Here is a 23,593-nt window from a genome sequence, read left to right as displayed (position 1 = left end):
CTGCTGTAGGGCCCTGCCTCTCCTCTGATCAAGGACTGGCTAAGGGAAATGCCCTTGAGTGCAGTTTGGGTTTTTTCAGTGGACAGGGTTGACTTAACTCCTGAGAGAGCTTCTAATGTCTAGTCCTGTATTCTTTTAACTAATTCTGTATGTGTTAGACAGTGATGGAGGGATACAGTAATGGAGGGAGATGATAGCATGTGCAAGGATGTATATCCAGATATATCCAGCATCTCTGATAACCTGTCACCTCCCTCCCATTTCAATCCAGCCGGTTTGTGAAATCTGTCCTAAACTTGTAATTTTGGTTTTGGTGACTGTGGATGTGCTTTGTGATAAACATGTTCTTCACCAAATGAATTTCACACTCTCATGTGCCCAAAATTGTTTGAGCCATAGGATACCCTTTGAGATATTTCGGGTTTAAATGTGGAAAGAGGTGATTTTTACCAATACTGAATTTCTACAGGATTAATGTTGCTAAGCACTAGTATCCCATACATGAAGCTGCTGTACATTTGGCTCCATGCACTGGTATTACTTCTTTGACTGATGTGCTCAGAGGAGGTTTTGACAAGATGAGAATGGAGAAGGTGGGGTTTGGTGAAAAGAGAGTTATGAAGAGAAAATGACTTCCCAAAGAAGTTGAATGAGGACTGGGGACAGGAAGAGATGTACAGCTTCAGACTGGCAAATGCTCTAGCAGGGACACTGAAATAGCTCAAGCCCCCTCTATTTCTACTCTCTGTAAAGGAATAGTGATGCCTCATTGCCCTCTCTCTTTTAAAATAATGTCAAACTGGCTCCGTGCTTTCACAACAAAACATGTTAGGGCAATGTTTCAGAGCTCAACTTGTAATTACAAACTTAAGGAGACTCCCAAAGATTCAAACAGTTACCAGCACAAGGTAGGATCCTGGGTTTCTGTCTTGTCTGATTGCTGTTTTGGAGGGAGCCTTTGACCTTTCTCTGAGGAAGGTATCCACCTGAAGGTGTTGGAAAGGTGAGTCTTCAGTATCCAGTGGGCAGGAGATGGGTAAGAAAAGGGAAGGAGAAAGTGTGGAGACAGCTGACAGCATGTAAGAGGAGAAGAGAGCTTTAAAGAGCAAGAGACATGACTGAATCACCAAGCTGATATCACAGCAGATAGTTCTCAAAGCTGTCCTTTGGGAATATAGCTGATACATTCACTTATTATGGAGAATGTTTGATTTAAATGTGTGTGTATATATATATATATAGATATTATACCCAACATGAGTAGTTTGGCTACTGGAGAAGTTGCTGCTTTCAAAAGCATAATTTTCTACGATTATAGAAAATACTGGGATGAAGGAAAGAAGAGTTGGTGCCTTCTACGTGAGGGGCTCTTGGGTATAGGCAACTGCTGAGGTCAGGCCTGTGTATAGCATCTTGCTAAGTTCTAGTAAGTATTGTATAATAAACACTTAAAGCAGCTTCCACTATGTAAAGACAATTGTTGTCTTCAGGTTTGCAACACACAAGAGCCTCTGGGAGATGTGCTGAAGACTTGTGACTGCCTTGCTTCTGGGAAGGGCCATTACATCCCTTCTATCAAGGCCGAGCTCAGCAGTTGTTCTTTCTCCACACTGATACCATAAATTCTATTCTTCAATGCATGGAATATGTGTCAGCAGGATTAAACCAGGAGAGTCTCCTGAATGTGGAATTCTGGAGAAGGCCCTTGCTGTGAGTTCTGAAGTAAGCCAGCCGCATCCTCAAACTGTGGCTTTGTCTCAGACACTCTTATTACTGGACTGAATCTTTCTGCAGATAACCTGTTCTGAAGTACTTTGACTTGGAGCAAGCAGCATAGCTGGGCTGCTCTGAAAGCTTGAGATGGCTCTGACTTCTCCAAAATCTGTAGCAGGGGATTTGGCACATAGAGAAGAACTCATGCTCCACGATGGAAACTGTCTCCATTTCCTGTCTGCAAATGTCATCTCAATAGGTAAGTGAAAGGCTACCATCTTTTTCTCCCAGCTTATTTTTATTGCACTGAGATTTCATATGGGACTTCTAGTTTTCCTTAAGTTTGTTTGAGTGAATTGTGCTTGTATATTCCTGAGTCCTTTTCATCTGTGTAGTTGCCATGATGACTAGAGTTTGGGTGAAGTGTATGATGTAAGGTCTATGTGTTCAAAAAGTAATATATTTCCAGTCTAAGCAGGTTTCCAGGTATAAAACCAAGCAGCTGTACGTAGAAACCGTGCTTCTCCTGCTTTTAGATTTTTCATGTCCAAATGCAGTGGGAACCCAATATTAGACTGTTTGTTTATTCCTGTCTGTTCTTGACCCCAACAGGCAATGGGTATCTGGTTTAGTTTGAAAGTGTGGTTAATAGAAGTTAACACTGTTCTGAAAGAATGCAAGCCTGCATGTTTTAAACTTGACCACTGTGTTTTTAGCTGCCTCACAATGCTGGTTAGCAGAGATGTTTTCCTCTGAGGTGAATTAACTTGAATATTTTCAGTGGATAGCAGTTTGGTGTCTTGCAGCTCCCTTTGCAATTAATATAGACTGGAAACAATACATGTAAAAATTAAGCTGATAAGACATATAAACACAGATGAAAGAGAAAAAGAATAGAAGTCTGAAAGTCTTGGTGTTTTGAGGTGGGCACTGGAATTTAAAAGGAATGTGTCTGAGTAGTCTTTTCAAGACAGGTAGGCAGAAGACGGCCAGAAGTGTAGGTATGAATGTAGGCAGAAATGAGATCTGCCATTTATTAAATTATTCTCAATCTTATCCCAGTTAAGCTTTATTTTTCGGGTTTAATTCAGAAGCTAGGAGAGATCAGGACTGTCTAGCAGGAGGAAAGAGGTACAGATTTTCATATGTCTCATTACAAGTTTTATTTCCATAGATCTCTGAAGCACCTTGTGCTGGTCATTGAACCTAAAATAGGGGAAGTCTTTAGATTGAAATGATGTTCTGAAGTGGATTTGAGAGGAAAGAGGATTATAGGAGAAGGGACAACTTGTAAGAAATACAGCATTTGGTCTGTGCAGCCTTCCTAGAGCAAATGTGTGTGTTTGCTGCATTGCTCTTCGGAAGGAGCGAGGTCTGCTGAATCTTTATGAGACTGACAATTCTTTTTCTTGTCAGAGCAATTCATCCTAATAAGAAAGTGCTGGTGGTAGCTTTGTGTCTCGGCATTCTCTTTTGTGGGTGATTCTGCTGCAGTTGCCCATCAACTGCTCTTTGGCTTTCACCCAGATTCCTTTGTTCAGCAGCACCAAGTGCTCCGAAATACTTTATTGTTTAATCTTGACCAGATATAGTCTAGTGGGAAAGCGAAATGCTGGGAAGACTGGGAGGGATCCTTGCAGTGGTATGGAGCTATGGAGGCCGTATGAGCAGCAGGAAGACCCGACCTCTTTCTCAAAGCAGAACATTTTAGGCCACATATTTTAAAAATTGAAGTTCCTAGGATAGGATGAGATTGTCCTCGATTCTTTCAAGTGCTTCTGGAAAATCTTGTAGTTGATGAGCCCGTGATTTATAGTGCCTCAGGTTGTGGCTCTGTGCCATGGTGTTGTCTGGATGGAGCCGAGGGATCCAGAGCTCACAGAATTACTATTGTTGTCTGTTGCTCTTTTCTGAGTGTTGACAGCTTGTGCAGAGGAGAATGAGCTCTTCTCTCAGGAAGCTCTGGAGATTACAGATGTGATTTTGCACATCAGGTGTTGACTAGAGATTGGGTGGGAGGAAGGGAATTGTGTAACTGATGTCTGTGGCAGATGAATTTGTGCTACAGGAGGGATCTGGGGGAGGAGGAGCTGGTTGGTTACATCTAAAGTAAAATTAAAAAGTTGATTTAGCCCAAGATTGTAATTGGAACTTTATGTATTCAACATAGGACTCATTTGCTTGAGATACGTTCTCCTTTACTGCCTATCGTCATGAAGCAGATAACACTCACAGTTTTGGCTGGGCTCTCATATGAACTAATTTGATCATTTTGGCCAAATCTCCAGGAAATCAGTTTGGCTTTTTTCTGGGTTACAATTTGGGCTGATGTGTGTGTATTTTTTTACTAGCATTAATGGGACTGAATATATTTGTATTGTAGTTGTATTAAAAATGGCTCGTCAGTGAAAGTATAACCCATAGTTATATTTTATGCTTATATTTTATATAATTAATAGAGAAGTATTTACAAGCTATGTCCCTGCTCCTCACCTGCAGAATCAACAATGAGCTCTATTTTTTTTTTCCCCAGCTCTTTCTCATAAATTGGCATGCAGGGGTTGACAAAGAAAAGTCCAGGAGTTTAGAGGTGACTTAAGTGTATTACATCATTTGTGTGTGTTCTGGCACTGCAAAAGTAAGATGCTGTGTTCTGGTTAGTGATAGATGATACAAACTGACTTTTAGAGCACTGCTTTTTATTTGCAAGATGAACTGTAATTTGTTGCGTCCTGAGCAAGCATTGTCCATTATATACTCCTGTACATAAAGCTCTGTCAGAGTGTGTGCGTAGGACAAAGTGGTAGGAAATAGCTGGAGGGAGAAGAAGTCTTCATTGTGCCTGTGCAGCACTTCCAGCATTCCAGTGTGAGTGGGCCTGCCCCTAAAAAAAAGCTGGTCTGCAGCTCAGGAATCCCTTTGCAGACTTGTGCACAACACCCACTTGCATTTGTTCTTAACTTCCTCCATTAACTCCTTCCATGACTCAGTGTAAATGCTGTGCAGTGACTGACAGCTCTTTCCTTGTTTTGCCTTTGTATTATAATAAATACTAAGCAACCTGCACAGAAGAGATCACAGTGCTGTTGAGTCTTGTCTTGAGTACCCCTTGCTCTCAAGGATGACACTTCAGCTTTATCAAACCTATGCTGTCAAATGTAACATTCCTGCTGTCTCATTTGGGTGACTATATCTGCAGGAAAATTTAAGACAGGATTGAGCTAGAGAGTGGTATCACTAGTTGGATTAAAACCATGCAGTTAAATAAATCTTCCTTAATTCATTATTTGGTCCCATTGTATCATAGCTACTTACAATCTACTTTTGTACCATACTTACTCATCTTAGCTTGGAACTCTCGGTGCTCTTCTGCAGCTCTCAGATTTGTTTCATCAGTTGAGACACAGTTTTCAGAACTTGCTGGTTTTGGAATAAAACATCTGCTTTTCTGTGTAGGCTCTGTATGGATGAGGAATGTGATTGCTATGTGCAAAGGGAATCTGAGTGGAATGCAGTTAACTTTTACATAATTTTGCTGTATAATGTGATTAAATGTTATTACAGCAGCATTGGGGAAGTCCAAAATCAAGGAAGTATATAGCAAATTTGGTAATTCTCTAGTTTTCAAATAGGTTCTGGCATGTCTAGACTCACTTTTCCCTTGTAATCTGATGAAAGTGTTGTGCACAGACATGCAAAATCCTGTTTGCTTAGATATATCATGCATCAGATTAGCCTGGAGAAGTGCTTAGGATGGCCTTCAGGATGTGGCTCCAGTGTGCTGCCTGGCTGCAGGAGCAGTGATTCTGTCCTGGCAGGGCCATGGAATACCTGATCTTTAAAGGTCCCTTCCAGCCCGACCCAGTCTGTGGTGCAGGTTTAGCTGGAGAGCAGGCACACAAGTGCTGTTATGTGAATTGGTATCAGCTGTCTGAAAGTACTTGAATTCAGGCTGAGTTTGTGTGAAACTGGCCATCATTATCAGTGAAATGTGAACTGGTGGTGTGGTTCTGCTGGTTCTGTGTGTGTCAGCAAATCTGTGCCCTGGATGTAAGATAAGGATTCCTTTGGAAGTAAACTTGTGTGTATCCGAGGGACGGAATTTTTCCTAGAACACATAAATTTAAAGAAGGGGTGTAAACAGGGGGGCTCAGAAGTGGTTCTGTGTGTCCTGTACTGGATGAGTTTTCTATTGAGGCTTCTGAGCAAGTGACAAGTTAACAGGATTCGCCTCATTTGCAGAAGAGGTGAGAACATTCAGATGTTCATTAGTGTTGGAGACCTGTGATGCAACTGGTACATGTATCTGCAGCTGTGAGGTTTAGCATTCTGTTCAGACCTTGGCACATGAGAGTAGGTGTCATAGATTAGACAACATAATAATAATATTAGATTCAAAACAGCAGAGCTAAATAGATTGGGATGTTTTTCCATGTTATTGCTCGAGCCAATTTCAGCCTAGAATTTCTCTGAGTTTAGGCTTTTACTGCTTCCTCCTGCAGATTCAGAATGTGACAGGCAACCTCTAGCCAGACTTCCTGGGATTTAAAACAAGGTTTGCTCTATTTGTCGGTGCATACCTGCAGATAAGCACCCAAACATTTAGGTGGGTGTTTTGCCTGAGAAATCACAAACAGATGTATCTTTTCCTCAGGTGGTGCTGCTCAGGAGTGGATCAGTGAAATGGAGTAACTTTTCAGCTTGTGGAAAGGGCTGTTTTCTGTTGTCCAGGCTCATTTAGCGTTCTTTAGTACTGATAAAGTCTTAGAAGAAAAGCAATAGGGAAGAATTTGGCCTTTGAGCTGGGTTATCTCGCATTAAGACAGGCAAAATTGTAAGAAATTATGCCATTTATGTAGTGTAGTTTATGTTGTAAAGGAGAAAGGATCTTGGATTACTTGGTAAGAGCAACTTCAGTCTTCAGGTCGTTGTGCAATGCAGCAGGTAATAGCTGCTTGTAGCTTGACACTAGAGGGCAGCGGTGTTCTTAATGTCATCTGTAAGTGTGATTAATATATTCCTTTTCTCTGGCTGAGGAATGTATATTTCCTTTCTTAAGGATATTAGTTTGAATCAAACAAGCTTTTCAAGCATTGCCATTTATCCCAAATGGATTCAAGGGGCAGTAAAAACCTGTCAAGTTTTCTAGATTCGTTTCCTTGTTTGGTTGGGTGGGTTTTTGCCTGTTTTTTAGTGAAGTCTCTTGCCATGGCATTCTTGGAGGTGCTGTGCCAAGATGCCTGAAGGTGCTTAGTCTCCTAACTCCTGTCTAGGCACCGACATTCCCACTGAAATCTCTTGGCAGTTAGGAGCCTAATACTATGGAATTTGACACCTGCGAGGAAGCGGAGGGGTGTTCGCTTTGTCTCTGCACAACCTTTGACCTTGGACAGTGATTCTGGGTTAGAATCGTGGAATACTAATAACTACCTGTCTTTGTCCTAGTGGAGTTTTATCAGGATAAATGTGAGGAAGGTTGTGAAACTGAGAAATAGCAATGGGAGCCATGAAGGTGCTTAAAGCAGGCATCTATTTGGTCATTCTCTGGTGTCAGTAGGAATATTGTGGTTTGGCCTCACCTTTCTTTGCTGTGCACTACTGAAATCATGTGACTGTAATAAAAAGGGGAGAGTTACTTGGATAGCCAGTTTATGTGCTGGCCCTGCTCTTCCTGCCGCAGTCATCTAGTGTAAACAAGGTAAAAGGTACTGGCTGACCTGTGTCACAGAATCAGTGTTTTATGTGTACCGGGGAATAAAATAAAAGCGGTGTAGTACACCTGTAGGTACAGCCATATGCTAGCTTTACAGTGGAAATCTGCATCTCGGATTTCAATTTCTGTAACTTCAAATCGTCGGGCCTTGACTTTAAAGTTTGAAAAGGAAAGTAACAAATGGCAGATTTGATGGGCTGTCTTTGCAGGGAGCAGAAATTCAACTCATGCTAGTGTTACCTGATCCAAGCTGCTGTTGTGATGTTAATGGATCTTCTTTTGTGTCACTTGCAGAAGAAGTAAAGTTATTTTGCTGAAGTAAAGCCTGAGGCATATGAAGTTTTGTGTGCTGGTGTTAAGAGCTTTTATGGCTGAATGTGGATAAGAAACTAGATCACCTGAATATTACAGTATCACAGTATGTTAGAGATTGGAAGGGACCTCGAAAGATCATCTAGTCCAATCCCCCTGCCGGAGCAGGAACACCTAGATAATGTTACACAGGAATGTGTTACCTTCTGTTTCTTCTTCCACTTCCACCAGAATTTCCCATCTCGCATTTTCTTGCTCTTTCTCTTGTATATGTATTGCTGCCTGTAAAGATTTTGGAAGTATGTAGTGGGAAACGGGACGCTTCAAGCAGAATGAATACTCCTCTATTTGCACGCACGTTCCGGAGTCCAGGATAGGAAGCTTGCTGATTCACCGGTCTGTCTGTATCGCTATTGCCATCTACTGGGGGAATGCACAAATGCTAAACTGGCAGCGAGAGCACAGACCCGACCGAGTGTTGGTTTTACTTGTTTCACTAATTTTTAAGAATCAAACTAATGAAATAAGTAAAACCAACGCGCAGTCAGATGGTCAAAGTGCAGTATGTTTAGATGTAATAAGCTAAGCCCTGGATTGACTGAAGCAGTGCTGGAACAATCAAAAGTAAAGTCTTTATAATGCTGTGAAGGGGAAAAATATGTTTCTTTCATTCATTTAGATGGGTGCTTAGCCTGTGTGTCAAATATGGGAGGGGAGGGATCCAGTGTTCCTCAACAGTTCAAAGATATTAGCATTATCTGTGGGAAGTTCGAAGGTACAGCCATTGGTTGTATCTTGTATTAACTCATTAGTTGAGTCTGTCAATCAAAGCTGCTCAGATGGGTGCTGTAAGCACTGTAAAGGAAAGTTGGGCTCTCCCTCATACATCTTCCCACAATGAAGTGGTTTGTATCTGCTGATAATCCTGGTAAAGTTAATCCCCCTGAAAAGCACCAAAGGCACATATAACCAAGTGGCTTCTCTTAGTCAGTGTCTTACAGCACAGGCTGTTGTCTGGCTTTGAGCTGCATTTGGAATTTGGCAAAAGGCTTTTTTAAAATCCCATCCATCCCTGACTGTGATACTGTGAAGCCTGCCTGGCTTTAGATGCTGCTCACCTCCCAGAACATGTAAATGCCCTTCATCTACAAGCAGTTTTCTTCTTATCTTTGTTCACATCAGAATCTTATCTGCCAGTTTCATCTGAGGTTAAACTTTTTCAGAGAGAGGAATGCTTTGTTTCTTGAGAGAACAAATAACTCAGTTGTCTTCTGATGGGAAGTGTAGTGGTTTTCTACAGTTAATTAACTATGAGGAACTGGTTTATGCATGGTTGCCACTGTCTTATAGGCAAATCCAGGGTTCTTCAGCTGCATCACTGGCTATATAGTTAAAAATGAGAATATTCTATTCCAATGTTAAAATTCTTTGAAGGATGCAAGTGTCTGCAGAGCGTGTCGTTCTCCCAGGAAACCACTACTCTGGTGAAAACCTTTGCAGTCCCAGTTGATGATACTGAGCTGGCCATGGGGTGCTGTTACTAAACTGTTTTGTTATTAGAACAGGTGATTGGGAAAAGAGAAGTGAGATGGTCAGCTGTTCCCTGACTGTAAATTCACAGCAAATGAATGGACATGATTCTGTTCTGCTCCCTTGAAAACACTGGAATGTTTAGGGATGAGGGTGACTCCTACTGGTGCATCCACAGTTACTTTTTCTAGAGGCAGTTAATTGGATTTCTTTGCAAATAGTTTTGTTCTGTTATGTGGATGTTGAGGGCTAGAGGTTTTAATACATTCCCTGAAGAAGCAAGCATTAGTTGGGGGAGATTAAATCACTACTGGAGATCTCTAGCAGTTTTGGAAGCTGTTAGTGACTGGGGATCACAGTAAACTTAGAAAGTTCATAGGATTTGTGATTCTTAATTGCTGTGGCATGACTGAAAAGAGACACCTCACACAGTTGTAAGAAGTCATGGCTGTGGCAGTGACTGACTGTAGTTCCTTGTCAAGCAGTGGAAGAGAAAAGCAGAGGAAATCATGAAAGAAGGAACATGAGCATTAAACAGCTGTCACAAAGAATTCCCTGTTGCCTTAGAGGAACAGACATTTTAGCGTCAACTGACACTGGAGATACCAGGGAGGAGATGTCAGTCAATGAGGAGTTAATTGTTTCAGCAAAAAGTAGTTTAGATAAAATCCTACCTCTTTTCTCTCCCCCGCTTCCTCGGGTGTTGTGTACAGTAAAGGAGCTTGTACCATCAGAACACTGACAGTGATTCCTCAGTGACTGACTGAGCTAATAGATGGGATGAAATTTAAACTGCCTTCACACACGACCAGAGAGAGGGACTTGCAGAAGAGGGAGCAAGACAGAGGGGAAATGCTGAGTGTTTTTTGCATTCTAATGTAGCACTTGTAAAGAGGTACTCTTGTTTCTACAAGACAATGGATGTAGGAAGCCCACCGCAGGAGCACAGTAGGTGGATTTATTTATTTATTTTTTTTTTTTACCACATTCCCTAGAATTTCAGCTAGAGGATAAATTGCACTCCTGCTTCTGAGCACAGTGCGGTTTTTAGTACTATGATAGCATCACATCACTCCTTCTTGCCGCTTGTTCACAGATACTTATTTACCTGTTTGACCCTGGTTGTTTAGAAGATAGTATTTTTTCAGACCTTATCAGCACATTGTCATTCCTAAAGCTCTTTAATGTCTAAGCAGGCATGTTTCATTAATTATGGCCACAGTACCTAGAGGAATAAAAAGACTGTTAAGTAAATGAAAATCCATTTTTCTTACTGTGAACGAAATATGTACTGCTTCAGGGAAATGGTCATGCTAAAGATAGAGCAATTCAAGAGTCTCTAGCAAATGTCTTTACTTCAGAGCAGTTTCTTTAGCTACAGGCATTGCATTTAAGTGTACCTTGCAAACTTTACTGATGGAGGAAACGAAAGTTGGCTTTTAAATAAGAGGGACTGTGCCACAACGCACTAAGCATCATTTCTTAGTGTCATTAATTATTGCTATCTAGAATAGAATCATTATGCAAACTACCACACAGGTCAGATGTATCTGCATTCTCTCTGTGATTATACAGTAGTTCTGCTCTTGTAGGTTATGCTGATCAGTTCTCGTTGTGCAGTTGCTCTTACCTTTGTGGTACATAGCTCATTTGAGACATTAACATGTGCATATTCTCCAGTGGTGTGTTTTGTGGTTCTGTATATGCATATGTCAATGCCATGTTTTATGACAAAGCATGTTTTTATAGAGGACAGTGTTACTTGTATCCTCATTCTGTTTGAGGATGAAGCTATTGCACCTTTAATGATGGTTGTAACACTTCAGGTATCCTGTATGATAAGCCATTTTGGGTAGATAATTAGTCAGGTAAATGACTGACAGGTAAATTACAGCTAACACATGGAACACCTGTTAAAAGCACCTGCAGGCACTCGGGTGCTGTGCAAACCAGGTCAGAAAATGTTGAATGGGGAGATTAGTTTATTCTGAGCTCTACTGACCAACCACTTTGCTGTCTTGCAGCCTGCAGTGCTACCTCTTGTGTCTTCCGTGCCCACAGAACAGTGACCTTAGGGATGTTCTTCCAGGGAAACAGTTCCGTTCTTGCATTTTTGTCTGTCTGTGGGTTTTATATAACCTTCCCCACACTCCTCACATGAATTTGCTATTTAGATGCTTGTGATTAATCCTGCTCTGGAAGAGCTTCTTTAATAGTGCAAGTACCAGATTCAAGCTTCTTGTAGACAGGTGAGGTAGGGACGAAGTCTGTATTCTCTGCGTGTTGTGTCATGGCCGTTATGTCCCATAAATGTAGTTTTGTTATTAGAGTGACTTTGCTGGTAACTACCACCAGAGAGTGTGTGCTGGGTCCTTTACTGTCTGATTTAGAACCTGGTTTTCTTCCTTGTTGTGAATTCAGGTGACTTCGTGCAGTTTGCTGTTTACTTCTCAGTAAAAGCTGCCAACTGACCTCAAGTAACATCCACCCTGCAGACTTCCCACTTCAGTCAGAACAAAGTTTGAGGCAATAGCAAGTTAGAACTGTGAGAAAGTTGTGAAGGTCTCGTGCTACTTAGTGTTGTGAAACATGCCGTGTAACCGATAATTTAGGGCAGAGAGATGATGCATTGACAGCTGTTCCGTCCATTTTTATAATGGAGAGGAGGGGATGTAATGGCATTTTGCTGTTGTCAGGTGCTCAGGGGGAAGGTAAATCCTGGATCTTCTCGAAGGTAAGCAGTGGAAAGGCAAGAAGCAAAAGTCATAGGTTGCAGCAGGAGAACCTTGAACCTGGCTGGGTGGGGACAGGGTGGAGAGGGACCTTAGTGAGCTGTTCGGGAGCTGCCTTAGGGAGGTGTGTAATCTCCAGGATGGAGGATTTTTGGGAAGGCAGCAGAACAAGTGCAGAGCAAGCTGATAGAAAGCTGGCCTGTTCACCCTGCTGTGAGCACCGCCTTACCCAAGCTTGCCTTAGTTCAGCATTTCTGAAGAACAGTACTGTAAGGTGATGCTCTTAACTTATAGCCCAAAGTCGACATTACAGTAGAAATTATAGAGTAAGATCTGGAATCCTGTTTTGCAACTTCTATATTGCATCTCTGCTGCACAATGATTCAGGAAACCTATGAGTTTCCTGAATGCCAGTGGAATTTCTCTGTAGTTTTGACAACATAACTCTTGGATGTTACAGCTCTTGTGAAGTTTAACTAAACTGAGTTTGCATCCTACTGCTGCTTTTGTGTTTAGCCTGCAGTGTGCCTGTGTTTGTGACTATTTGTTTTTAAAATAAATCAGGAATAGTGGCCATTAAACAGATTGTCTCTGCTACATCTGCAGTGAGCAATGTGATGTGTATCAACAGATGCAACCTGCAGTGTCCTAACTTTCCTTACTCTTCCATCCAGTGTCTGGGAAACAGCAGCTCCCAGGTGTAGCTCAGGGAATTGCATTATGAAGTTCTATCTATTTCTGTTATGAAGTCTTGCATTACGGGCAATTGGTACGTTGCTGAGGAGCTGGGGCACCAAGACTGGATGTCATAGATTTAATTGCACAACAAAACACAAGCTAGACTGTACCAGACTGCAAACATTTCAGACTAAGGGGTCATCTTGGCAGTGCTGCTGTTCAGATGCCTCCTGAAGCTTTGGCTTGTGCCAGTTACATGGTAATAGTAGAAAGTAGTTTTTCCCTTCTGTTTGAGAACTGGAGGAATGGCAAGTCTTACTTCATTAATCTACAAATATCTGTATACAGTGGCTGAATAAGGTACACAAGCAGGCTTAACATGATTTGGTTTGTTTTTTTTTTTTTGCCATATATTCCAAACACGGCAGGCCTGGGAGTAGGAGGGAAATGTTCATGGTTACCTTGTTTTCTTCTGGAACCAATGCTGGAGATGCCTGGTGGATAAAGCCTTTCATTGTTGATAAACCCTCTCCCTGAAGCTGCAATGGTTCTTTCTGGGTTTGCTTCTGTCTGGATCAATGCTTACAGGTGGTAGGCACTTTCAGAGCCTTCCCATGTCTGTCCTGGAGGGAAACTGATTTGATTTCATCCAAGGATGGAACTCATTCTCCCTTCCTTCTCTTCGTGGCACTAGGACACTTCCTTCATCCTTTGATCTGTTAAGGAAGTTTTGGTTTGTTTCAAATTCATTCCAACATTGATCTAACAGGCTTTGACTGGATGTTCCAGGAATAAACCTCAGCTGTCTTATGTGGAGATGCAGCCTGATACAGTCTGGTAATTCCCTTTTTCCCCTTTCCAAAGGTATTGTTTTGAAATACAGTTTTGCAGCTGTATTTTAATGCAGATTTTTTGCCTGAAGCAGCAGTAAGAGCTCTGCATAACAGAAACTATGAATTATTTGCACATGTGATCACAGATTTGCCTCATAATGAGCTAAGAATAATGAAGTTTTATGATCTTATGAGGCATAGCTGTGTGGCTGTGGGTTGGTGAGGTGGATACTGTCAAGTGCTGTCTCTTGTCTTTATTCTCATTTCCTATCATTCAAAGCTTATTATAAGCGTAGGAACTCCCTCGAGCAGCTCTTCATCACCTCTTGCTTTATTTGCAGGCTTTGCACTTTCCAATCACACCAGAGCACTCTTTGTCAGTGGGAATTAACTGCCCATGTATTTCTGGTGAAAACTATTACTTCCCTTGTGACCTTCTGTCCCAGTTCAGACTGATACAAGATAGCGAAGAACTTTGATACCCCTGTGCTTCCAGCAAGTGTTTCATTTAGGGTTTCATTCTTTCCCTGCATTTCTGGGCCAGCTTTCATGCCGTGCCCCTGCTGTTTAGCCATTCACGTTCATAAGAGGTTAGTTCCAACCCTTTTAAAAAATAAAGCCCAGTTGAGGACAAACCTGATCATAAAGCTTTGATGCTTGCTGCTGGAGCACACGATTCAAAGTTTAGTTCCCTGCAGTTCTCTCCCCTCAGAGGAGTCTCTTCACTTACTCATACATTATTTAGCTGGTGATTTGAGTAACAGATGTGAATGGGGGGGCATTCATAATTGATTACCAAGAATGAGCAAGCCATAGCCTGTGGAAGCGAGGACAGGCTGAACACACTGGCGTGTTGAGGACGGCGGGTTCCTTAAAGAAAGAGAAAGGCTTTTTCATGCATGGGACATTGGTCACCTTAAGCTGAGCTTTTAGTAACAGTGGCTGATCCTGGGAACTTCAAAGGGCTGTGCCTGGGAGGTGGGAGCAAACAAAGTGGATATGGCATGTCACTCAGAACAGTGAAGCTGCTGTGTGCAGACTGGGTTTGGGTGCTTGGAGTGCCTGCTAAAGTAAATGGAACTCTGCTTTCATTTAATTAGCAGGAAATAGCTAAAAGGGGCTATGGGAGTTAATTTAGCAGTGATATGTACAAATATGTACGTAGAGGCTTAATTTGCAGCAAGCTCCTGTGTCAGGCTATGAATTGCAGCATCTCTGTGACATTTGGGGGCCAGCCTGAATGCATGTGTGTGTGACAAAGCCTAAACATGTGTCTGTGGAACCCTCCTATTAGCTCTGTTGGATCTTGGTTCGGGTATATGCAGATATTTCTGTCTCCCATCAGGAAGTACTTGAAAAGACCATGTTTTAACTTCAGGACTCAAAGCAGCTCCAGAAGAATTTTATAGTAAGCATCTAAATTGGAGATGCTGGAGTAACCTGAATGAAATCACTTACTGGGCTCTATGGAGCTTCCCCAGATGTGAAATGTTTTGTCAAGTTGAATATCTTTTGGGCTGTTTTTCCTGCCAGATTAAAAATGCTCAAAGAAATCTGTTTGTTCAGTTTGAGAGCAAAATGTGCGTATGTTTTGGTTGTTTTGAAACCTCTCATCTCAATTAAGCTTGTGTGTGTATATATCTGTAATATATACTAGATACTACTCATGTGCTTTTTAAGTCAGTAACTATTTTGATGAAACAAAACACTTCGATCCAAAGTACATGTATTATTTATTTGGATTATAATTCATGTTAACCTGCCCAATTTCACAATTCTCTGCTCTATCTGCTGTCCACTGGTTTCGGGTATGTGAAAGAAGTGGTGTGAGATGACCTAAGCAAATATAGTTGTTACAAGGCATTGTGAGTTACATCAGAGTGATTCGTGTCAGCAACTCAGGGGTCCTAGTGATCATTGCACTTTGTGTGGAGATGGAATTCCTTGTGATCATTGTGCTACGTGCAAAGGGTATAAGTGTCCCTGCCAATACCACAGTGAGGAGGAAGAAGAAACAAGGGAATAATTCCCCTGGGTCAACCCCAGTATTGTGCAAAGAAATGTTTTGTTCATTGTTTAAATTGCATGAACGTTCTTGGGGGGGGGGGGCGTAGGTAACTTAGAGATATGTCCTGTTACAGAACGTTGTGAAATCTGTGCGCTGAACAAATAAACACATAAAGAGTGGAATTTATGGGGGCTAGGATGGCAGTCAGACTTGTGCTAGACATATTTCTTCACCATTAGACAAGACCCCTTCTCCACCCCCCCGGGTGGAGAAGCCTGGGAAAAGACGACAACAGGATTGGCTGAAACCCAAGAAGCCCAGGAAACCAAAAAGTATAAGAGACTATGCCCAGAAATTCCCCTCGTGCATCTGGGGCAGAGCAGAGACTCCCCGGCGCACTCAGTGCTGCTTGCTTATTGTCTCTTGATATTAATTATAATAAAAATCAATTAAAACAGATTGGCGATATTAGGTTTTTATAACAGCATGAACTGAGACTTGTAACCAGAGCAGAATAAATATAATTGCTTTAAAAAAGGGAATTTTGGAACAAAAATGTCCAGGCCCATGTCTTACGTCTGCCTGTGCTGGCATGCATTGTTTCATGGCTGAGCCTTTGGTCCTTTTCAGGAGGTGAACCAGTCTGGCTTTGGCATGCTTACTGGTTCTTGGAAAGGAACCTGAGCTTCATTCCCGAGTCGCTTCCATTTCCAAGTTTCAGCCCATCTGTGAGAAGCAGCATTCAGAGTTAGGAGCTGCAGCACAGGTCTATTTCTACATCTGATATTTTTGCAGAGAGCAAATGGTAGCGGTAGCACAAGTCTGACTTGACAGGCACTGAGGCACAATCAGGTTTTTTTTAGTGCAGGGTTCTATTAATAAATAACAAAGATTAAAATATTGCCACTTTTAATTGTTTGATGAGAGTATGTGTGTTAAAAACAACATGTTGCTGTCTAATTTTACTCTGGAAATAGAATTAGTACAGTAATGGCTATATCTATGCATAGGCTATGTGCTACAGCAGTTAATAGCAGCATCTTTTGTTATCAGGGTTTGCCTTTTAAACACTGAAGGAGGACAAAAGATATTCTCTGAGCAGGGTATTGCCTGGTACCTGAGCACCAGAAAATTACAGCTGAGGGGAGACAACCACCCTGAGCAGGAATTGCCATCCTCACAATGCCTTCCCACCAGCACAGCGGGAGTGACCTGTGGAAGAGAGCGAGCCTGCGAGGTTATAGGCAAGCTTATGTGGAAGATGTCACGAAGCTGCTTATGGCCGACAGGGCAAATGAATGCAATTACTTTCTATAATAAAATGGAGCTGGTATTTTGTGGTGGCAGCCTCTGAGTGACAGCCAGGAGCGGGGGGAAATGGAAGGGGAGCTGTAGCTGTCTGGAACGCAGCAGAGCTGCAGGATGGAACTGTGTTACACAGCTGAAATTCCACATCTCTGCATCTTGCAGAGAAACCTTAATTTTTTAAATCTCCACAGGCTTCCCAGAGACAGAAGATGCTAATTTTAGAAATGTGGCAGCTCATCTCCTTCCCCACCCCCTTCCATTTGCTGCCAGGATGCTTAACAATCCAGTAAACAGGCTCTGGGAACAAGGGGAATAACCTCAAGAGCTGAGGTGCTGTCCTCTTGTCAGTGGCATCTTGGGGATGGGCTTGTCCCCTGCCTCTGGGTCCTGAGCTTAAAACCAATTTAAAATAGAAGAGTAACAACTGAACTGTCAGTGCAAAGGGGTAGGTAAAGGTGTAGTACGGAGGGCTACAGCCTCCTTTCACTGACCTGATTAATTCTGCACCAGTACTCAGGGTAGTCTAAATTAAAGCATTGCATAAGAGCAGCACTTAGAAGTAAAGAAACCAGCCCTAAATTTTCAGCTAGGGTTTGGATATCTCATTTTGGGTCTTGAGCTATATATATGGATATTGCACCCTTCTCCGCATAGTATCTGAGGGAGTTTATTATAGATTACAAAACACAAAGCACATGAGAATAACTTCTGTTTTAAAATGTCTTTTTACAGTGCAAAAAGGTGTGTTATCGCATCTTACTAAACATCCAGAGTCCAGGTCAGTGCAGCTGGAGAACCCTAATTTCCACATTCTCTCCTGGTTTCCTTGTGCAGCTGCATCTTCATCCTCTGCTTCAAACTGGTGTGTGAAGAGAAAGTTTTGAGAGTATTTCTCCAAACCCAGCTACGTTGGAGCTGCAGCTATCTAAATACGAGGCCTTACAATGAAAAGTGTTTGGTTCTCATTTTGGCAGCAGATCTACTGATCTGAGCTAGAATTGTCATGATGAAACTGAATTTATTTAAGACTGTCCAGTGCAAAGTACCCACAGTTCCCTTTGGCTCACAAATGCCCAGCACTTTTGGAAGCTTGCTTTGTTGTAACTGCTCCTATGTGCACTTGAAGCTGTGTGGGCATAAATAAAGCTATAGGAAAACATTTAAAATTAGGCATTAATTGTTACTTCAGTGTTACTAAAGGTTTTCTGTTAGACCTCCACAAGACACATGTGTCTTGCTCTTTTGTAAGCAGGAAATGTGAGGCAGTGCAGTGTTCATTACATTCAGAGCACGTGGATAATAAATCTGCTGAAATTGAACATGCATCATAATTTCAAACACCTTCAAGTGTCTAGAAAGTTTAACAAAGCGTGAATGCTCCAGCTACTTGGTGCTTATGCAGAGCAATGCATCTATCTCTTTCAGTCTGTTTGGAACAGGGGAGCAGAGTGCAACACAGCTGCTTTTTCTATATGCAAACATACACTGTGTTCTATTGCTAATCGAGACTGGCTCACTGTGGTTTGCAGCGCTTCGTGGCTCAGTGCCTGCAAAGTGCAGCTCTGCTCAGAAATCCAGGTCATGGTTGTGACTGGAGGAGTTACAAGTTTTGATGCTGGGGACAGAATTCGCTCAGGACAGGTTTCACTTCCAAGCCCTCACTACGCACATTGCATCATGGATGTCACCTTCTCAGGAATGAAAATGTGAACGGTTTCTTTGCTCCGTTCCTGTCTCTGGGTACATTGTATCTTGTCCCAGCACAATGAAGGTGTAATTTATCACAGAGCCCAATATTACTTGTCTCAGTTCCTGATCTCTCTCTGATGGTGCTGTCATCTTTTTGCTTTGTGTGTTGTATTCCTTATCTGGTTGCCATAGCCAGCCCAGCAGTGGGGGTTCTGAGAAGCTGCAGGAGAGCAAATGCTTACTGTAGCAGTATCATTTGCTGGGGAAACTGGTCAATAATCCAGGGTTGTACTAGTGACCCCAACTTAAATGTAAAAGCTGCTTTGTGGCCTGCAGTGAACAACATGGGGTTTAGAACAGTACTTTGACATCAGCTGGTATAATGGAGAAATTACACTTGCAGCAGGAATTGTTGAGAACTGCTTTTTATACAGTCTTAATTGACAAAGGGACAAACTGTGTTCTGAGTTCAGCAGAATGAGGAGCTGATAAATAAATAAACAAGCCCATGCCATCATGAGTCTAGAACAATAGAACCTCTTCAGTAATGAAGGTATTGGAGCTCCAGAGGAAAGACCAAACAGCTTCCAGGGGATGCTTGCGCCTTAGATAAAAAAATGAATGATGAGCAGCTTGCAGATTACCAAACACTGACATAAAGATACTGCAGCCCTAATGGTGGTTTTAGGCATTGTTGCTTCACCTGGAAAGCTGGTGGTACAAATGAAAGTCAGTCTGCTTTGTGTCTGTGCTGGTGGGATTCAAGAAGAGAATTTGCCCTGTTGTACCTGCAGAAGGGAAAAGTGGTTTTGTTTTCTGTGCTGAAATGGGACTGAGGACATGATAGTTTTGGGGTTGTGATGAAATGGGACTGAGGGGATCCATATTCAACTTCCTGCTCACTCAGTTCTGAATGAATCAGAACTTGTAGCAGAGCCCATTCTCAGAAAATCCTGTTGGATTCTGGGATTTTTGGGCAAGAGGTGTAGTCTCTGTGGGCCTCTAGTATTCCATTTATGAAATCAGATTTGTGATACGTTCCTAACTCTTGGAAGTTTGCAGTGAAGTTTGATGAAGCTTTTACATGTCACATTAGACCTGGGTGTAGCACAGAAGGTGCTAACATGACAGTAAGTGAGGCTGTAGGCACTGGGCGTATGAACAGCAGTAGCTTTGTTCATCTACCTTAAAGCAAAAGGTAAAAAAATCACAGCATCTTAATTTATCGTACGAAAAGTCACAAAAGATGTTAATGCAAAGCATCACGTTATTTGCAGCACATTCAATGCCAGAAAAAAGTGCCTTTTCCCCTCTATTTCAGTTGAAAATGGAAAAGGTATTGCCTTGCAAACTGGGATGGTTCTGATAGGAGCCTTCAAGTAAATTGCTGTTTCTTTTGAACAAACTGTTGGAGTTTGTTTTTACTGGTTTTATCCCTCACAGACAGGTTTATCACAAGAACTCTCCCTGGTACACGGTGTCCTGCCTTCTTTACCTTCTCTCTGCAGAAGGCTCATGTAAAGGCATCGAAGGGATCTGGGGAGTATTTCAAATTACAACAAAAAGGAGGCAATTGTATTTCTGTCCTAGATGGTGCAGCCCCATGGCATCTTTGGGTGCAAGGCTGGAAAGTCATCATCTCACAGGATGTTGTTTACTGTAGACTGAGCAATAAAGGTGTGGAAGGATCCTGTATTTGCTGATCTGGTGGTGTCAGTCCTGTTAACGGTGTTGTAAACATTTGGTGGTAAAACCTGAATTTGAAGCTTGCCAGCTCCTTGTGCCATGAAGAATGGTGATGTTGTTCTGTGTCTGGCCACCTGCTGCTTTCTCCTGTGGTAAAGAACATCGGTAGCTATGGGAACAAAAACTTAAGAACAGACACCCACGTGTGTTGAAGTTGATTTATAGAAGGTCTTGAAGTGATGCCATGAATTATGAGATACAGAACTATCTGGTGTGGAGTTCGATGGCTGTCAATGAGAGCAAAGTAGCATTGCATTGTGCTTTAGTGCATCCTTGGGAAAGTAGGGACTGAGAGAATTCCCCTTTCAGCCCCTTCTTAGGACTTAAATCTTTGGGATGTGATAGCAGCACACCACAAGTCACTCTTCTGCTCTGGATAACAGGACTGGATTGCTTGGGATGAAGAACGAAGGAATTGGGGCATCCTCTGCTTTGTCCAGTATGGACCTGCCAATGGTGTAGATGTGTTCCATGCTAGCATTGTGCTTGCCAGACTGTTATCTTTTCATTTGCTCTGTGTCTTGGCCAAGGTGTGAGGAATAGATGGTGTTGAATGGGAGGTTTGTCTCGAGGTGATGCACTGAGCCTAGCCTGTGGTGTGACAGCTTCCTGGCCCTGTATTCCCCACAGAAGTTGTCTTGGAGACATTTCCTGGGCTTCAACAGGTGCCCCTCTGCTCCCTTAGGATTCAGGACAGGGATTTGCTGATAACCTGTACTTGTCTACAGCAGATAAGAGCAGTGGCACAGAAATGCCAGCTACTTTTAGGATAAACCTGGAACATTCTGTTAACTGCATTGCATGATACGTTGTTGAGCAGTTGTCACTGTTAAGAGAAGGGCTTGTTGGTCCTCTTGAGTCCAAGATTTATTTCAGGAGAGACAAAAATGCAATCAGAAAAGTAATTTTATAAAGAGACTTTCTGATAACAGTATCGATACCTGATATGGGTATTTGCCCGGATAAGCATATATTAAAAATGCAGTGGATGCAATAGGAATAACCCAAATGTGATGTGGTGTAAACACAGGATGCCCCAGGAGGCTCCTGGAACAAGTGCTCCTGAACTGATTACTCAGGAGCTGGTATCCCAGGGGACACAGGGAGTGTTGGAAAGGAGGAAGCAAACAAGATGATGGTTTGCTGAAAACAGACTTGAGCCAAATCGTAAAATCATTCCTTAGGGGCAGGGACAGTGGGGTTCAGGCCTGAAGGAAAATTGCAGGGGGGTTGTGTCAGGTCTTGCAAAGGTCTCGCTCTGTCTGGAACACTGACTGCTGCCTAAAATGCAGAGATGATGTGGAGTGAAAACAGCAGGACAATCCAGCTGTAACAACTCAAGCTGTGAATGAGAGTCAACATTTCTAACTTGGAAAGTCCATATGGGGTGGGAGAAAAGTAATCGTGAGCATTACCCAGCACCTCACGTCCGTGCTGAGGTTGCAATGAGGCATAAATCAGCAAAGCAATGTCAAACATGTAAATGGATTGACTTCATTTGCTGCAGATGTGGCGGGAGAGGATCAAGAGCAGCAGTGCTTGCTAAATCTGTGAGGGGTGAATGCCTGCGGGGTTCCGTGGCAGATACACCTTCTGTTTGGGGCAGGATACTGTCATCCTCATTATCCTGCCTCCATGCATCAGTTTTCCTTTTCTAAAGGAGAGGCTTTCCATTCGCTTATCAATCCTATTTATTTAGATTTCAAGCTCTCAAAGCACAAATTGCCTTATCCTGTGTATTTCAGTGGCATGTAGACAGGCAGGAACTTCTGACTGGAACTTTCGAGCAGCACCATCATATAAAGATGCTGAAATTCTTCTCCAGAATGTAAGCAGACCTCCAAAGTCTGCATCTGCCTTCCTGTGCACTGTTTTCTGGGACACAGCATACTGTAATGTGCATTGTTGGCTAGCAATTTTCCATTAATATTTCCTTGCAAGTTAAAAAGGAGGGAAATAGATGGTCTTTGCCAAGAAAAGGAATCAGTCAAGAATCCAAAGAGAACAGCTTGTCTATTTTAATCAGTAATCATAAACTCACTTTCTCAACCAAGCAAGTATGCGAGGATGCCTTAACGATATGTAGGATGCTGTATGGACACAGGGGAGGCAGTAAAATAACAAAGAAGTCTTTTTCCTTCCTAAATGAAGTAGCACCCTATTGATATTTGTTGCTCCTGAATGAAATACATCCCAGAGGAGTTAAAAGTGAGTTATCTTTTGTACTTATTTCCTAACACCCACAAGTTTTCCTCCCATTCTTTTTTGAAGGAGTGAAGCAAAAGACATCCATATGTCCTGTCTGAGAGTGGGGAAACAAAGAGTTAAGAAACGATTATCCCAGGTGACTGAACACTTGGGTTGCAGTGAAAGGCTGGTAACATTCATTGAGCTCCTGTGCTGGTCTATACCTGTCAGCAGCTCCTCTTACGCTACAGTACAGAGGGAAAAAATGAGCCTGCTCAGAGCAGAAGCTGCAAGCATCCTCAGGAGCCCTCTGATGTTACGTTAGAGACCTCCGTGCAATGGTATTTTTCTCATTATTTGAAAGAGTCTTTGGAAATACCAGTGATGTACATACGGTTTTTGCTGCTTCCTCTGGTGTTTTGTTCACTTGATTCTCTCACTGGAATATGGATGATGCAAGCACCATTAAATGCCTCAGCCCAGATAAAGGTAAGGGAAATGTTTATTTTAACCACCTTTTTGAGGGAAATTAGTTTTGCTATAGAGGAAAGTAGAGTTTACAGAGCTTTCTTGGACACTTGTTCTCTGTTATGAAACTTAAATGCTTCAAACACGTATCTAGCAGTTTCTTAAGGCAGCCTTTGCTGTACCCTGCCTTTGCCTCCCGTTAGCGCCAAACCTTAAATAATACATGTGTCTAATGGCTGCGTCTCCCTGCATGAGCAGTGCACAGGAGGAGTGCACCAGTGATATTCTGGTCCCTTTTCTGCCCGCTGAAGAAGCTAACTGTGACCAAAAAGACAGGCTTTCTATTTTTAGCCATAGACCTTCTGCTACCCACATTAGATTGGAGAAAAGAGACTCCAGCACTGTTGTGAGTCAGCTGTATTGTTTTCATTTCTTAAACTAGGTGATTTGCTTCTAATTAGATACTGTTTCTTTATACCCATCAAACAAGAGTGCGCAGCATTCGTTTGGGTTGTGCTTGTCCTGGCGGAGTTCTCCGAGGGATGGATTCCGTCCTGGCTGAGAGCTGCTGCCTCAAGCTGTTAAAACTACGATGCAGTTTCCTGCAGTTTGAACTTGGAGGCTGAGCTGCACTGACAGCTTCTTAAGAAATCATATTCATTCAAACCAATTTCAA

The 23,593-nt window shown here is 42.3% G+C and overlaps 1 protein-coding gene across 2 annotated transcripts in view; it reads left to right on the top strand.

The window, feature by feature from the left end:
- Positions 1-1,497: 1,497 nt before the first annotated feature.
- Positions 1,498-23,593, top strand: part of PLCH2 (phospholipase C eta 2) — a 69,822-nt gene continuing 47,726 nt past the window's right edge. For both annotated transcript variants that reach the window (XM_061450419.1, XM_061450418.1), the window contains exon 1: positions 1,498-1,972. In XM_061450419.1, the coding sequence (XP_061306403.1) occupies positions 1,861-1,972 (112 nt within the window). In that variant the 5' untranslated portion in view covers positions 1,498-1,860. The remainder of the gene's footprint in view (positions 1,973-23,593) is intronic.

This window comes from Pezoporus flaviventris, unplaced genomic scaffold, assembly GCF_033815535.1.
Source record: "Pezoporus flaviventris isolate CSIRO_AGI_PZ_B2104156 unplaced genomic scaffold, CSIRO_AGI_Pfla_v1 ptg000009l, whole genome shotgun sequence".
NCBI classification, from domain to species: domain Eukaryota; kingdom Metazoa; phylum Chordata; class Aves; order Psittaciformes; family Psittacidae; genus Pezoporus; species Pezoporus flaviventris.
The sequence above is the reverse complement of the archived record's forward strand: the minus strand, read 5'-3'. Positions and strand labels throughout refer to the sequence as shown.